This window comes from Stegostoma tigrinum, chromosome 6 (genome assembly GCF_030684315.1).
Source record: "Stegostoma tigrinum isolate sSteTig4 chromosome 6, sSteTig4.hap1, whole genome shotgun sequence".
Lineage (NCBI taxonomy): Eukaryota > Metazoa > Chordata > Chondrichthyes > Orectolobiformes > Stegostomatidae > Stegostoma > Stegostoma tigrinum.
In genome coordinates this window covers 64101708-64118675 of record NC_081359.1, presented here as the reverse complement: position 1 = coordinate 64118675, position 16968 = coordinate 64101708, and the positions used below count along the sequence as shown (strand labels likewise).

Here is a 16968-nt window from a genome sequence, read left to right as displayed (position 1 = left end):
GGATAAATTTTGACAGGTTCAGTCATACTCATTTGAGCCTATAGAGGTACATACATCCTAGCTTCGCCTATTTCGTTTATTTTGCTTATATAAATATAATGAGATTATTCTCAAAAAGTAGAGTAATAAATATGGAGTCAATCCAGCAATACCATTGTGAAAGTATATAAAATTATCACCTGCCAATGTTCCACTATGCCTTTAATCTTTTTAATCTAGTTTTAGTTGTGTGTCTATTGTTGTCTTCTGGACAACAAAAAAGACCCTTGCCACTGCTGTAAATGGGTCAGTAGGTGGTTTGTGAGATTGGTAAGGGCTAACTCTCTCTTGACTATCCAATGTAGAAAGTTCCTGATGTATTCTTGATTGCGATGATGTGGATCAAATGTTTACTGCATCGAGAAATGGGACCATAAACTCTGTTCTACAAGGGAATGGCATCAGTTTTATTGAACTGACTTTATAAATCAGAGTGTTTACTTTTGCTCATGAGACACTCACAGCAGAGTAACACAATATATAATTTAAGTAGGCTTAGAAAATTGGATGATTGTATGACATACACTGTGATATCACCTTAAAACATTTATTCAAATTTTTTCATCCATGTGCAATTGAAATACATGGCTAACAAAATGCTTGAAGAGAAGATCAAATCACTGTGGCATAACAATCTAAAGACTTCTACAGTGAAATAATTAATAAAAATGAGTGGGGATCGTGTTCATGAGAAAAAAGTCACATAAATGTTTCTTAATGATGAATTAGAGGAAGTAACTAATGTGATTTCCAACTTTTGCTAAGCAATTCCAGCATTATTCTATAAATCAAATTCAGAGTAGAAGTTGGCTCTCCATATTATTAATAACAAGACAGTTAAATTTTCCACAAGTAATGTTAAATTATATATTATTGTATTATGAAGAAACCATGATTTGACACTACCTGCATACTGAATCATAACTGAAGATGTCTTTATAAATTATCAAGTTTCATATTTTAGGACTCAAATTTATTTTAAGTTTTCTGTATTTGGCATATATGGTAGCTGCCATTTTCTGTACTCATTAAAAGTGAAGATTTAAGGTCTGTGTGACAATAAAGACGAAAAAAGGAAATAGTTTTTTTTTGCCAAAACTTTAATGTCGCTTCTTGATATGATTCTTAACATTTCATTCACAAACCACAAACTTTTAAGAAGTGCTATTTTCTTTACAGGCTAGAGAGTTAAATGGTGCTTTCTTTTGTGGACTCCACTTCTGCCTAAGGCATGTATGTCACAGTAGCTGCAAGAGGAGGGCACAATTATTGACGGACACCTATCCATGCAACAGCAGTCTCGATATCACTCCGTTTCCTGCCCATGCTAAATCCTGCTCACTCAGATTGTACTGGCAGTTAAATCTCTGAGGAAGTACTGAAACCCAATTGTGTCAGCAGTAACTCAAAATCTTGGAAAGTCCCTGAAGCGAAGGTAGTGAAAATTTTAAAAGTGAACAATTAATTTTCCAATTAGGCTTAAACCAGTTAACAGAATTGTTCAATTTCTGGTTACAGGTAGGTAGCACTGGACATTCCTGAGAAAATATTTCCAGCTCTTTCTTTTACTAACATAAATCCAGCATTGTTGTTCAAATTTTGGCAAGATGAATTTATTGAATTTCATCCAAGTTTCTTCTTTAATTTATTTCTCAAGGACTCTTTATAGACAACATTTATTACCTGAATTTTTTCAGTGATGCTGAAGGTGGCACATTACTTTCTCCTCTTTAAAGCAGTGAGATGAACATCTCTAGAAATGTGAATGAAATGAATGGCCCTGTCCAGGGGCTCAGTTAAGATAGTGCCTTCTGTCTGTATGTGACAGTTATAGGAAAGATCACTTTTACTAGGTGTAGTCAGCTGAGGTAATTGTTCTTATTGCCAAGAGCAGAAAACACAGCACATTTCATTCCACAGGGGTGTAACAGTATATTATCACCAGAAACATCTGTTGCTGAAAACAGAATATTCAACTTGAAAATAAATTGGACTATGTATGTGTACAGGATGAAAATGAACTGTAAGCTGAAATCAGCCCTTTCAATATTTCCAGACTGAAGAATTCAAATAAAGTACCAATTGAAAACCTCAGTATGCAAATCACGCTATGATTTAAAAAAAAAGACTGATGACAGAATTGTATCAGTACCACCTTGGATGCATGTGCTTAAAATTACCCCGGGGTTCACCAGCAAGGGAAGTTGGAATATTTGGTGAGACAGAATAATCTGCTAAAAATGTTTATTTATGCAGTTTCTCTTGTGTGTTTCACTGATGCCTTGCAATAGCTACAAACAGGGATTCCAGTAAAATTTGCAAGTTATATGTTTTAATGTTAGATAACATTAGTCTCCATTCTGAAGTCTTAGCAAAATTGTTCACCATCTTACCCTGTCTAGAAAAACAGCACTGAACATTTGAAAGAGTCAAAGAAAGACTGATTCTTCAATCATAGGCATGATTAGTCAAATCATCCCCAACATACATTGGAACTAAATTTATGATTGTTTCATAAAAGTATCTTTAACCAATATTGTGGTTTGTGGATGAAATGTTTTCATTTTTTGCATATCTCATTTTACAAAGACTTTGGGGGTAGAAATTTGTTTCAAGAGGTACAAAGAAACAGATGTTATGGCCTGAACCGCTGTCTCCCTGACCTTTCCAGTTATACTCTCCTTCTAGCATCCAGGTACATTAAGTACAATAGAATGGAATATCAAGTGATACAATAATGTGTGTTTGGTGCTACTACCTGAGACAAATATTTACCCCTTGTATGTTAAATACCATTTTACTTATTTTTGGAGGAGCTGCGTCATTGAAAATGTTCTTGTTTTTAATTATTTTCTTTAAAGGTGTTCTCCATATTTTCCATCATCTTTGACTTTTTGGATATTATTTGCGACTGTTCAATGAAGCTATCAGTGAAGAAGCTGGATCTCCATTCTACTCTTCTGCAGATTGAGAAGACAGTACATTGCTTCTTTGAAATTCTTTCTGAGCTTCATCAACATCCTGTGGCAGGAAAATGCCTCATTATTTGAGTACAATAATCATGTTTCAAATCTACTTCCTTTTCAAGGACTATAATTCAACACAATTTTAAAATCTGTGGTGCAAATGAAAAGGATCGCTTCTATCAAGCTAACTTCCATTGCTCATTGTCACGTACTCTTGCATCAAGTTCTACTGTATTATTTTTTGTGGTGTTTACATAGACCTTGTTGTGCCTTTTTGTGGAATTAAACAAATATGAGCAATAGAAAAAAACGGGAACATCAACAGACCGAAAATTAAATAAAAATGCCTTCACAGATATATAAAGAAGATAGAAAAAATGCTGAAAAATCTCAAACAAAACCAAACTAATGCTTGAAATTCAGGAACAGAAAACTCTGTTATAATTTTAGTAATATCCTTTCTGCTAACTGTATTACCTGAAGACAGTCTAAGTAGAAAAAAGGTAATTATCTTGAAATAGATGGGTCAGACTTGGGAAGGGAAAACAGGCCCTGGCTCTTAACTGTTCTTCAGTAATTCCTGCTAAAAGTGAGCCACAGTGGCTGTTGGTAGTTTTCCAGGAGTCACTGTCAATACTTACACTTTAATAACAGACACTTGGGTGAAATGTTGGGGAGAGGCCATCAACTGAAGGGAAGGAGCAAATTGGTACCAAACCTAAAATAACATGTTATAAACCAGCAATAACAATTCAGTGAAATAAATCATCAGTAAATTGCAGCACTGAATATAAGGTTTTACTTCACTTGGGGGATGGATGAAATTAATTCCGGGTTGTTGAGTGAGGCAAGGGTGGAAACAACAGGGGCTTTGGCCATAATTTTAAATGCCTCCGTGGACACCAGGGAGGTGCCAGGGGACAGCAAATATGGGACCATTTTTCAAGAATAGAACATGAAATAAAAGAGGAAACTACAGGCCAATCAGAACAATCTCAGAGGTAGTGAAGAAGGGTCTAGGCCCGAAACGTCAGCTTGTGTGCTCCTGAGATGCTGCTTGGCCTGCTGTGTTCATCCAGCTTCACACTCTGTTATCTTGATGGGCTGAAGGACCTGATTCTGTGTTACAGACTTTTATCACTAATTTGCAAGTAGCACGATTGTTTAGTATATCAGTATTCAGCAACAAGAATGATGTCTTGATTTAATTATATGGAACAATGGAGAGACTATACCTGGAATATTGTATGTAGTTTGGTCCCCTTCCCTAAGGAAGGATGAACCTGCCATAGAGGGAGTGCAGCTGAGGTTTGTCAGGCTGATTCCTGACATGCACGGATTGCCTGATGAAGAGACCGGCCCCATAATCTCTGGAGTTTACAAGAGTGAGGGGTGACAGCTCAGGAACTTACAGATTTTTAAAGAGATAGACAGAGTAGATGCAGAAGGAATGTTTCTTCAGGCAACAGGGTCTAGAATTAGGTGACACAGTCTCAGAATAAAAGGCAAGCTATTAGATGTGGCATGAAAATGAACTTCTTCACTTCTTCTCAATCATTGGATGGTGATGGAAGCTCCATCATTGAGTAAGTTTAAGATGGAGAATGATAGATTTCTAGTTACTAATGACATTAAAGGATTTGGGGATAGCATGGAAATTTGGCACTGAGGTAGACAATCAGCAAAGATTTAGAACAACAGAGCAAGCTTCATAGGCAAAATGTTCTATTCCTGCTCTTCTGTTCCTAATCCAGGTTGCTTCATCCCTTTATTTAAGTCTTCATTTCTTTTCTCATATTCAATGCTTTGTATATATTATCAAATTGCGTTAAAAAAGGTTTCTCTTTATGTAGGCATTGATCAAACATCCAGTTTAAAATGAGCAATCAATTAAAAAAAAGTTGGGAAACTAAGTATCTCCTTGTTTGCCTCGATGCATATTTATGAAATCTTGCATCTTATCCCTTGAGCTAACTTAAATATTGTATAATCTACGTAATATGATGCAGATCACATTCTGCTAGGATGGGTGTAAGTACCCTTACTGTCAAGTCATGGAACATGTTACAATGATGCTACATTGTTTACAATAGCCTTCTTAAGCATATTTGAAGGATTAGGTTGATCAGCAGTTGCTTTTCTATAAAATCAGTCATGTAAACAAACAATCATATATAATTTCAATCTCGCTTAAGTAGAAAGAATGAGGAAGAGGCAGTGTGCAAGATTGCACTATGAATGTCTGAAATATTTGGCAGTCTCCTGGCTGTTCTGAACTCTAATTTTATGGGACAAGATAATAGTTAAAGAATGGATTGAAACTTACCTGTTCGTTTGTATCAGCTAACAATGATCTTACATAATGAATTTTGCTTTTAACTTTGCTTTTCATGGAGTACCAAAGCTTCAGCAGAACTTGACCCAAGTTAGAGCTTGGAGTACTTGCATTTTTTACAGATGGAGAAGACTGTTAGGGAACAAAAATATAAATTACATCTTCTGATTGCAGTGTAAAGTTTAACAATAAACTGGGCACAGACTGAATAATATACAACAACATATGCAGAAAGTCCTTGTTTTAAAACAAAAATCTCCTTTAGGCTCTTGCACCATTTTGTAAATTTGAGAAATCTATGCAAAGTAGCAAATCTCACAAGGCCCACAATATGGGGTATTATCAAGGCTAGAAAGAATCAGAAAATTAATGACCATAAACCAGGAATTCCCAATTGGTTGAAACCAGTAATGATTTTAAAAGCCTGTAGATTATATATTAAATGGAAAGCTGAAGAAACCAGAGAAATTCAGGCAAGTGAGTAGGAAGGAAAAATGACCGATCTACTACGAGCAAATTTTGATCTAATTGTTGAAAGTTAAAATCTACCACTAAGAGTTTGTCCACAAGTAACACAGCTAAATAAAAAAAAGCAATACTTGGAAATGAACATGCCGGTGTTACTGGTACTCTATTTTGAGGTATACAAGATGTGTTGGACCAGTGTACACCATTCATAGGTTTTACTTATTTGTCTTTCTGGGTGGTTTATGGTTACCAGCATTATTCTTCCTACCCTTATTAAACAATGGCTACCTAGCAGTACCAAGACACAATATGTGCACTCATATAATGGAGGTGCGGCTTGGGGTGGGAGGAAGGGATGGGTGAGAGGAAGAACAGGTTAGGGAGGCAGAGACAGGCTGGGCTGGTTTTGGGATGCAGTGGGTGGAGGGGAAGAGCTGGGCTGGTTGTGTGGTGCAGTGGGGGGAGGGGATGAACTGGGCTGGTTTTGGGATGCGGTGGGGGAAGGGAGGATTTTGAAGCTGGTGAAGTCCACATTGATACCATTGGGCTGCAGGGTTCCCAAGCGGAATATTGCCGAATCTTCACCATCCCCCCACCCATCCTTTCCTCCCACCCCAAGCTGCACCTCCATTTCCTACCTACTAACCTCATCCCACCTCCTTGACCTGTCCGTCTTCCCTGGACTGGCCTATCCTCTCCCTACCTCCCCGCCTATACTCTCCTCTCCACCTATCTTCTTTTCTCTCCATCTTTGGTCTGCCTCCCCCTCTCTCCCTATTTATTCCAGAACCCTCACGCCATCCCCCTCTCTGATGAAGGTTCTAGGCCCAAAACGTGCTCCTGAGATGCTGCTTGGCCTGCTGTGTTCATCCAACTTCACACTTCACTATCTACCTTAAGTTGTTTTGATTTTAAACAATTCTAATTTTAAATTTATGCCAAATTATTATGTTATACCACCCTTGTGTGCATTCCCACTTTCAAAATCATTTAAAAATAATCATCTTAAAATATTCATTTAATTTTCTGGGCACACCTTATCTTTTACAGTTCAGCTTTATTTTTCAGCCCTGAGTAACCTCCTCTTCTTTTTAACTATTATTTCACTGATTAAGAGCCGGTAATATCCTATACTATTTAAACTGTATTATGTGTTCACTGATACCATAAGCCCTTTAGGCTTTACAGGTCACACAATTATCGAATCACACTGCATGGGAAGCTCATTCAGCCTATCTATGCTGCTTTTTCTAAGTTCTATCCAGATAGTGTACTCACTTGCTTTTGACCTGTGGGCCTGCAATTTCTTCTTATTCAGTGTAATTTCAATTTCTTTCTCACGTCGCTGTTAAAACTGCATCTACTAATCTCTTAGACAGTGGATCTCAGATTATAACCACTTCCAGCATTTAATAAAAAAACTCATCTAATCTTTGGTTCCTTTGGCAAGTATCTTAAATGCTATTCTCTGATCACTGACACTTTTACCAATGGGAACTGTTTCTCCTCATTTTCTCCAACAGACTATCATAACTTTAAATATCTTTATTTAAATCTCCTCTTGATCTTCTTGACCTTAATGACAGTAACACAAATCCTCCACATAACTCACGAACAGTGCCATTACTTTTCTAGTGTTCCTCTTCTGCATGCTCTCAAAAGCTTTGAGATCTTTCTGAAAATGTGAGGCAGGAACTTATTGGAAAATACTCCCAAACGCATCCTAAAAACCCATGTTATTTTGTCAATTTTGTTACATTTAAAAATACTCCTTCAATGTCCCTAATGTCAACCTAATTCACTGGATGAGAAACTCATTGGATTTGGTGGAATATTGACTCCTTGCACCCCCCCATCAACATTATTTATCAACTTCAATTAGTGAGTAATTTTGGGGATGGTATAAAACCATCACATCATCATTCCATTTGTTTCCCAGTTGGTGGGTTAGGTAAACATTGGCTTATTGAGTGTGGTATAAGTCAATATCCCATTTAATCCCAAGTGTTTCCCACCTGGAAAGTTAGGTTGAAATCCCTATATTTCAATGTATCTGTCATTGGATGGATATATGCAGACCTGTTCTATTTCTACTGTTAATGATCTGCATTCCATATTTTAAAAATTTTATATTTTGACATAAAACAATCCTTACAATATTCCTGTATTTCAGCACTATGATAGAAGCTTGATCAACAGCACAGCCCTGTCATGCTTTTTATCCATCCTAGCTCTCCCAAAAATGATATAACTAGGAATATTAAAGTTCCCATTTCTCACTCAGACAAACATCAAAGCTAATATGATAGGAACCGAAAGAGATATATTGATGGAGTGATGATGTGGCTAGGGCAATAAAGAGAGCTTTACTGAGCACTTAATTTTTCTCGGCTGGATCTGTAAATGTTTGATACTCGCATTGGTCCCCATCACCAATAATGCTCAGCTTAATGAACACAAAAACACTTAAATTAGATGGGTTTGGATTTGGTGGTGGATACAGAAGAAATGGGGGAATGGATCCAGAATATGAGAAAGACGAAGCAGGTGCTGAGCATGGCCAGAGGGAGTGGCTCCAGAGCAGGGTAACGGGGTGTCAATTTCAGAATGGGTAAGTAGGGAGCAGGGGAAAAGTGGGCAGCCCTGGAGTGGGGAGAGGAAAAGAGGGTGTCAGGTCCAGAGCAGAGCAGTGGTTTCAGGTACTGCTAGGAGACAATGAGGTGTCAGGTCAGGGTCTGGGGGTGTAAGTGGTCTAAGGGAGGCATAGTTGCAGGTACATGTGTGTGACATAATCATGGGGTCGGTTGAATACTTACTCAGGAGTTAAGCAATTTATTTAATAGTCTAACTTCATTGGAACCATCTAAATTGTCCAATTTAAATTGATATTTTCAGATGTTTCCAAGTGTAGAAGAATTGTCAGTGAGATCTTCAAGTTACCAGGCAATTCCTTTAGATCTTTCTGTAATGGGACTTCTGCAACTTCCATTTATGCTGATGGTCATTACACCATCATCGGCTATTAGAAAATCTTCGTTAATAAGTTTGACAATGCCATTATCAGTTTTAGAGGCATCACGATGCAAACCCTTTTCAACCACCCATCATCATTCTGCCTTCACTGCCCGCGATTTCACATACACTGTTAAATAAGCATGTGACGCTTTAGTGAGGTGAGAGTGACTGCCCTTGACATTAAGGCTGTGTTTGAGTGTCTCTGGCATCGAGGAACTCTCGCAAAACTGGAGTCAATGGGAATCAGGAGGAAATCTCTTCTCTGGTCGGAGTCATGTCTGGAATAAAGAAACATGGTTGTGATTTTTGAAGGTCGGTCATCTCAGCTCCAGGGCATTTCTGGAGAAGTTCCTCACGGTAGTGTCCTCGGCCCAACCATCTTTAGCTGACATTCCCTTAAGGGTAAGGTCAGAGGTGGCACTGTTTATTTCTGATTGTACAATGTTTGGCACCATTTCATGACTTCTCAGTTATAGATGCAACACATCTGGGCAATATCTAGGTTCAGACTGACAACTAGTAAGCGACATTTGTGCCACACAAATTCCAGACAATTACTTCATCTCCAGTAACAGAGAATCTACCTATTGCCCTATTATATTCAATGATATTAGCATTGCTGAATCCTCCACTACCAAGATCCTGGTGGTTCCCACTGACCAGAAACTGAGAGTGACTTGCCATATAAATAATGTGCCCACAAGAGCAGGTCAGTGGTGAAGAATAATGAAGCAGGCAATTTACTTTCTGACTCCCCAGATCTGTCTATTATCAACAAGGCACAAATCAGGAGTGTGATGGAATATTCCCCACTTGCCTGGATGGGTGCAGTTCCGGCAACACTCAAGAAGCTCAACAACATCCAGGATAAAGCAGCCTGATTGATTTGTAGCACATCCACTATCACTCACTCTGTTCACCACTGATGCTCAGTAGCAGCAGTGTGTACAGTCTACAAGATGCACAGCAGAAATTCATCAAGGCTCCTTAGACAGCACCTTCCAATCCTACAATTACCACCATCTAGAAGGACAGGGCAGTAGATGCATGTTCCCCTTCAAGCTGCACAACATTCGGGCTTGGAAATATATAGTGCTTCCAACACAGTTGCTGGGTCAAAATGCTGGAACTTTCTCCTGAACAGCATTGTGGGTCTACTGACATATCACAAGGACCTCAGCAATTCAAGAGAGCAGCTCAGCACCACCTTCTCTCGGGCAGTTAGGGATGGGCAATAAATGCTGGCCTTTTTAGTGATGCACTTCCCATGAATGCATCAAGGCAATCATCAGAATGGGGAAGGAGAGAGCAGTGTAAGAGGGAACAGCTCTGAAAAGGAGAAAGAAAAAGAGCAGGAAAAGAGGGTGTCAGGTTCAGAGCAGAGCAAGGGTTTCAGATCCTCGTAGGAGACAAGGTGGTGTCTCTCATAAACCATGTTGATACTGTGTGAAATGCTTTTTTAAATGTCCTAGAACTAACGCTTTATGATCTGTGAATGACAAGAAGGAAACCTGTCACAAAAATGTAAAATGTATCCTGTAATTATTGGAGAGCATGTGGGTTCTGAAGAAGGGTCTAGGCCTGAAATGTCAGCTTTTCTGCTCCTATGATGCTGCTTGTCCTGCCGTGTTCATCCAGCTCTACACCTTGTTATCTGGGAAACCTTACTTCCAGGTTTCCCACCCAAAGACGTTTCCTGCCCCTATGTAGCTCCCAATTCCTTTTTTGCAGAAGGAATGAAGGCTTAGTAGTTTGGCAGGATCAGGAGAATGGAAGCTATCTGGTGAAGATGCAGAATGCAACACTGAGGGTTGTAGTCCATTAAACTTGGTGGGATGTATGTGCAATGGTTAATTTAGTGTGGGTGTGAGGTAGCAGACAGAGGGTGGTGGCACTTGTCCTTGCAGAATGCTTGACCTTCTTGCAGCACTGTTGTGTATTCCTCCAGAGAAAATGGCACCGATCCAGATGCCTATTTTTGACTGGACTGGCAAGGTTTGGTACTATGGCCTCCAGTGGCACTTCTCTGGGAACAGAATGGCCCTTCTTGCTACCAGCCTGTCCATCAGGACCTCCAGGTCACTGTCAATGTGACAGGGAGTCAACTTCCCTGTCTCGGCGATCTCTTTTTGGAATGTGATGTAACAACAAACTTGGGATAGTCGTTACTGGCTTGTAGTGTATAACTGGAATCTAACTATGATCCTCCAATGCTTCAGCCTCTGTGACCACATGGTCGAATGACGTAGATCACTGTGGAGTCTGGTTGTATAATTAATGAGGTGGCCAGTAGTAGATAGCTTGGAAATAGTCATCTTGGCCCATTGGGAAAAACCTTCTAAGTATCTTCCAGAAAGAGACACTAGCCAAAATATGGGGAGAGTCATACAGGTATAAATTAAAACTGCAGATATTGGTTTCGGCCTCTGCTGACACAAATGTTACTTTCAGGTCTTGTTTACTGATACTGTCATGAAGATTAGCTCAACCTATGATCAGGTAATTACTATGGCCACTTTTAAATCAGTGCTTTTGCTGCTTTGAAATCATGTCAGTCCATTAAAGATCCAAGTCTTAAAATCAGCTGATGGAATTTGAAAATGTATAGCCCATCTTTTTCCACCACTGTGGTAATCCACTCAATAACATGAAAGAAGATGGCAGCTCTGTTTTATGATTAGTGAGCTGAACCGGTCATATTTTCATACAGATTAGACGCTAAATGAAAGTTATTTCTCTTTATAGCTTTACCTCTTTTGATGGATGGTTTCCAATAGGATATGGAGGTGTAGAGGATGAGAATTCACCAGCATAGCTGATGCATAAACATCTTGTGCATTGCATTAAACTAAATTTAAGTAAAAAGTAAATGTTCAAGCATTATATTGGCTGTTTAGATAAATATTCATTGAATGCCATAGAGATTTGAAAACAAGTAAGCCCAGTATAACTTAACAGTAGGTTTATTGTAATGAAATGCCTTTACCTCTGGTTCCGACCAATTAAAAGAAATATCATCTGCTTGCACTTTTTTGGTATTTTCATGCAAGAAAGCTTCAAGCAATCGCTTATCTATTCTATTTCGCTCCACAAGTTTTCTGATGTTTTGCAGCTTGTGATTGTTTTTACCTTGTTGAATGCTGTCAAGTTTCATAACTGTTCAGATAAGAACATAAGAATTTTCAGCATTAACCCATTGCTTTTTGACTGGTCTCAATCCAATTCCATCCCGTTGTTTCGTAACATCTTTTCTTCTCTAGAAACATTCGACAGTTAAAGCTACCATTTCTGCATTGATGAAAAGAGATTTCGGGTGTGGATCAATGTAATAGAGATTACAGCATCTTGGAGCAAAAGTCTGACCTGATTTCTCATACCTCTGAAGCCAGGTTTCTCAATCTTCAATGGGCGGTGGAGCAAACTCAGCCTATTGCAAGGACATACTTAAAAAAAATCGAAGAGATCCCACATGACATGTTGAGAGTTTTCTAAAGATATTTTGGGACAGTTTCATTTCTGGAAGATTCCTACTCACTGCTTGATAATATTTGAAATGGAGTGCTCACTGATCTGTGCATACATAGAACATAGAACACAGAACAGTACAGCACAGAACAGGCCCTTCAGCCCACAATGTTGTGCCGACCATTGATCCTCATGTATGCACCCTCAAATTTCTGTGACCATATGCATGTCCAGCAGTCTCTTAAATGACCCCAATGACCTTGCTTCCACAACTGCTGCTGGCGACGCATTCCATGCTCTCACAACTCTCTGTGTAAAGAACCCGTCTCTGACATCCCCTCTATACTTTCCTCCAACCAGCTTAAAACTATGACTCCTTGTGTTAGCCATTTCTGCCCTGGGAAATAGTCTCTGGCTATCAACTCTATCTATGCCTCTCATTATCTTGTATACCTCAATTAGGTCCCCTCTCCTCCTCCTTTTCTCCAATGAAAATCTAGGCACAAAAAAGAAATTTCTTTGCAGCAAGGTGCTGAACAATGTTACTTGGTCTACTACACTGTATTATAATGATGTATTATAAGCTCTGTCTATGATAAATGACAATCTGTTTGCATCTTGAGGTTAGTTACACTGTTTCCTTCACTAGCACATCCTTTAAATTCTATTTCCCTTTGTGAAAAAGTAACATTCCTTTTTCACACCCAACTTTCTTGCTTCAATGGGTTTATAGGAATTTGAATTTTTGCCATAATGATCAGTTTGTCTGATCACAATTGTTAATTCCTTTTACAAAATTTCATTCTGACTACCTTGGTGACTTCTTTTCTGAGGGTAATAAGCCTAACTTACTTAATTTTTCTTCATTACTTAAATTTCTGATACCAAGGGAGGAAATTAATGGATTGAAACTTTGTCACCAACCACTGCATAGGATGGGATGATTTGGTTAACTGCTCCAAGCAAGAGCTTCACGTTTCAGGAGACTACATTATAAATGTTTGGTTAAATACAGCTGCCTAAGTACTAGATGAAGCAATGTCTAAGAACATTATCCTGTCACTTGTAGATCAGCATTCAAATTGCACCCAAACCAATGGAACTTAATTCTGTTTTATTTTAATTCCTTCAGTTAACTAAAAAGACTGTTTTATATTATGATTGTGGACTGAAGTATTGAAAACAACTGCTTTAAAGAACAAGGATTGTTGAAGGATCTCTGCACTTTTTCAAACACAAGGAAACTGACACTCATTGTAAATAGTCTTTATACAGCTTAGTGTTGCATTTGTTCAAGCAGTATTGGAAATCTACTTTTGCAGATGAGCAAGAGCCAAGAGGTGTTTACAAATGGAGCTTTGGCTAGCAGCAAACAACTGATTAGCCTGTGGGCTAGTGGCCAGTTATCAATGATGGAAGTCCTCTGCCAGTTAGCAACTATGTGATTGGCTCCCAGACAGTTGAATAGTTCCAGAAATCTGAACAAGACAATGAGCAACAATTGGGCGTGTGGAGAAAAAGAAATTGTTTATGCTCCGCAGTAGAAAATGTACCTCAAACCTGAAGATAGCCAGTTTAATCCTCCTTCGAGCTGCTGTGATTTTTAATTGATAAGTCAAATACCTTTAAAGTATGAAATGCTGTGTCTTCTGCATGTTGATGATTCATAATATTTATTTGAAGTTAGAATCAATTTATTTTGAATGAATACTTATTCTTGTTAAGTACAGAGACCTAGTCCATTCTGTCAAACTGGGTCTAAAAACAAAGAAAATTGAAAATGCTGCACATTTTTAAAAATTTTTAATTTTTGTGATGACTCTGGGAATAATGGGGCTTGATTTTCAGCACACTAATCTCAGTTGAGGCATAACATAAGTATTTTTTTCAGGATACAGCTGTCTCTGACTATTATTACCAGAACTTCTTAGAATCATATTGGACTTAAAATATTAACACTTTTTTTCTCTCTCCACTGATGATGTCAGACCTGCTGAGTAGTTCCAGCACTTTCTATTGATAGCATCATCTTCACGATCCCTTTAACTGATACATGCTTTTTAATTTTACTATTAAAAAAAAATACAGAATTCAAATTCTCAAACTACCACAATAGGATTATGAAATCACATTCTCCCAATTATTTGTCCAAACCTCTGGATTCTAATTTGGGAACGTTATCAGTACAATATTGGACTATCATATAAAATGAGTTTTGACTGTTTCATAATAATTTCTAATAAGCACATATTCACAGCATAAAAATGACTGTAATTTGTCATGAATTGCTACATGGGGAAGAAGATTTGCTCTGTTTGCCAAGTGCAGCACAAGCATTAGTACATTTACTATTTCAATATATCCAGAGGAAAAAGCGTTCTCTGCTTAAATTGACACTCATCTAGGAAAGACAGCATCGACAACAAGATAGTTGGTATAGAAATGAAAAATTATAATAGTGGTGCAATATGGCACTATGGTTAAAATGTGTCTGGAACAGGGAACAGGAAAATTTACGTTGTATTTTATCTAACATCGTTTAAATTCACTTGAGTACAAAAATGACTGAGGATATTGTAGACAAAATGTTTTGATGACAGAAGGGATCCAAAGAGATATAGACAGCTTACGTGAATGGGCAGTACATTAGCAGATGGACTATACTATGGGAAAATATGAGGTTATTAACTCTGGTAGAAAGAACAGCAAAATAAAGTGTTCGTTAACTGGACAGAGAATACAGAATATTCCAATACCAAGAGATCTGGGTGTTCTTGTACATGAAACATAAGATGTCAGCGTGCTGGCACTGCTAGTAATTAGAAAGGAAAATTGATTTTTTTTGTTTACATTCATTCATGGGATGTGGGTTTCATGGGTTCAGCCAGCATTATTGCCTTTCGAGCCTACTCATTGTTATGGACCTGGTGTCGCCACCACAGGCCACTGGCTGTATGGTCTCCATTAGTATAGCTTTCAAATTAATTTAATTCAAAATTCACCACTAGTCATGGTAACATTCAAACCTATGGTCCAAGACATTTGTCTGGGGTTCTGAGTTACTATTCCAGTGACAATACCACGTTTTACCTTAGGATTGTTGGATTTTTTTTTTGCAAAGGGTATAGTGTATAAAAGTAAGGACATCTAATAGATCTGTACTGGGCTTTGGAAAGACTACAACTGTTGACAGTTTTGGTCTCTTTTATAAAAGAAAAGTTATACTTGTACTAGGCTCAGTTCACTAGATTGATTCCTGGGATGAAGGGTTTTTACTTATGAGGTAAGGTTGAGTAGGTTGGAACAACATTCATTGTAATTAAAAGAAGCAGAGGTGATCTTTTTGAAATATGCAAGATTCTGAGGGTGGATTCTCTGTGGGTGTTTCCCTGCATTTATAATCTAGAATTTAGAAGCATAGTTTCAGAATAAGAGATCTCTCACTAAAACAGAGAAAATAGGGAATGTCTTCTCTTAAAGGCTTATGAATCTGTTGAATCCACTAACTCAGAGAATCATTGGATATATTCAGGGCTGAGATAGACAGCCTTGAACTTTGGATAAGTCCAAGGTTATGGTGACCTGCAAGAAAGTTAAGTCAATATCTGTGGAGCCTGTAATCTTACAGAATGACATAGCAGGCATGTAGGGCTGTATGATCTACTTCTACTCCCATTTCGTACGTTTCTATTTTTTTTTGCCTACTCCGCACATGATTAATCATGCTAGTAATCAAACAAGCATTTGAAAACAAATTAATCAGGTGACAAACTTGAGCTAGGGTGCATTTTAATCAGAGGCCTGAATATTTATTGCAAAAGCAGCAATTAGAAAGCCCTCAAGCATCTGAAGGACTTTGAATGTTACTTTACCTTCAATCTGGAGAGTTAAATGCAACAACCTAATTGAAAACTACAAAAGAAGAAACCACACCAAAACAATATCCATCTTTAAAATACAAACACTGTGATATGCTAACTTTTGTGCTGTCAATTGCAGATTTAATTTCTTGATGCATTTCTTGCAATTGACTGTAAATTAATTTACCATTATGAAGAGTTATTCATTAACGCATCTGTTATTTGCCTTAGGCAGTGGATGGAAATGAACAATTTTCGTAGAAGTAACAAACACTATGGGAAAATGTATCCTGCCTTTCTTTATTCCAGACCGAAGTTGTGTTTCTGAATTATATCTTCAAAACTAACTGGAAAATGACCTTTTTGACCCCATTTCAGTAAGAATTGAGGTCCTACAGTGGTTTTAAATACAGTGACTCAGCCCAATTGAGAGGCAGCAATAAGTGTAAAATATAGAGTGAACAAAGTATAAATATAACGCAAAGCATCAAATACTAAAAGGTGTATTTTCCTCAAATTCTTTGGTGAGAAAGCTTTAATATCACAAGCAGACAAGAAATTTGCTAATATCTTGATATTTAATTTGCTTTGAAAGATGCCTGTTGGATAGAAAAGCCATTTTGGAGCAAAGTTTCATCATTGTTATATTCAGAATAAAAGACCAAATAATGTGTTCTTAAAATATTCAAGTAGTGACATGTCATTTACCAATGTAACTTATACTACAACAGACTTACACAAATATTTATTCTGTTCTAAATTTCTGCAGTAGCACATCCCTGATCTTCAGCAGCCAGTGTCTACTAGTATTCTGGTAAAC

At 37.8% G+C, this 16968-nt stretch overlaps 1 protein-coding gene across 1 annotated transcript in view; it reads right to left on the bottom strand.

Annotated features, from left to right (window-relative positions):
• Positions 1 to 557: 557 nt before the first annotated feature.
• LOC125453120 (PC3-like endoprotease variant B) overlaps positions 558 to 16968 on the bottom strand; it is a 1374573-nt gene continuing 1358162 nt past the window's right edge. The window contains exons 18-20 of the mRNA XM_048532258.1: positions 11810 to 11979; positions 5332 to 5472; positions 558 to 3060 (exon numbers count right to left, since the gene is read on the bottom strand). Of these exons, the coding sequence (XP_048388215.1) occupies positions 2992 to 3060; positions 5332 to 5472; positions 11810 to 11979 (380 nt within the window). The 3' untranslated portion in view covers positions 558 to 2991. The remainder of the gene's footprint in view (positions 3061 to 5331; positions 5473 to 11809; positions 11980 to 16968) is intronic.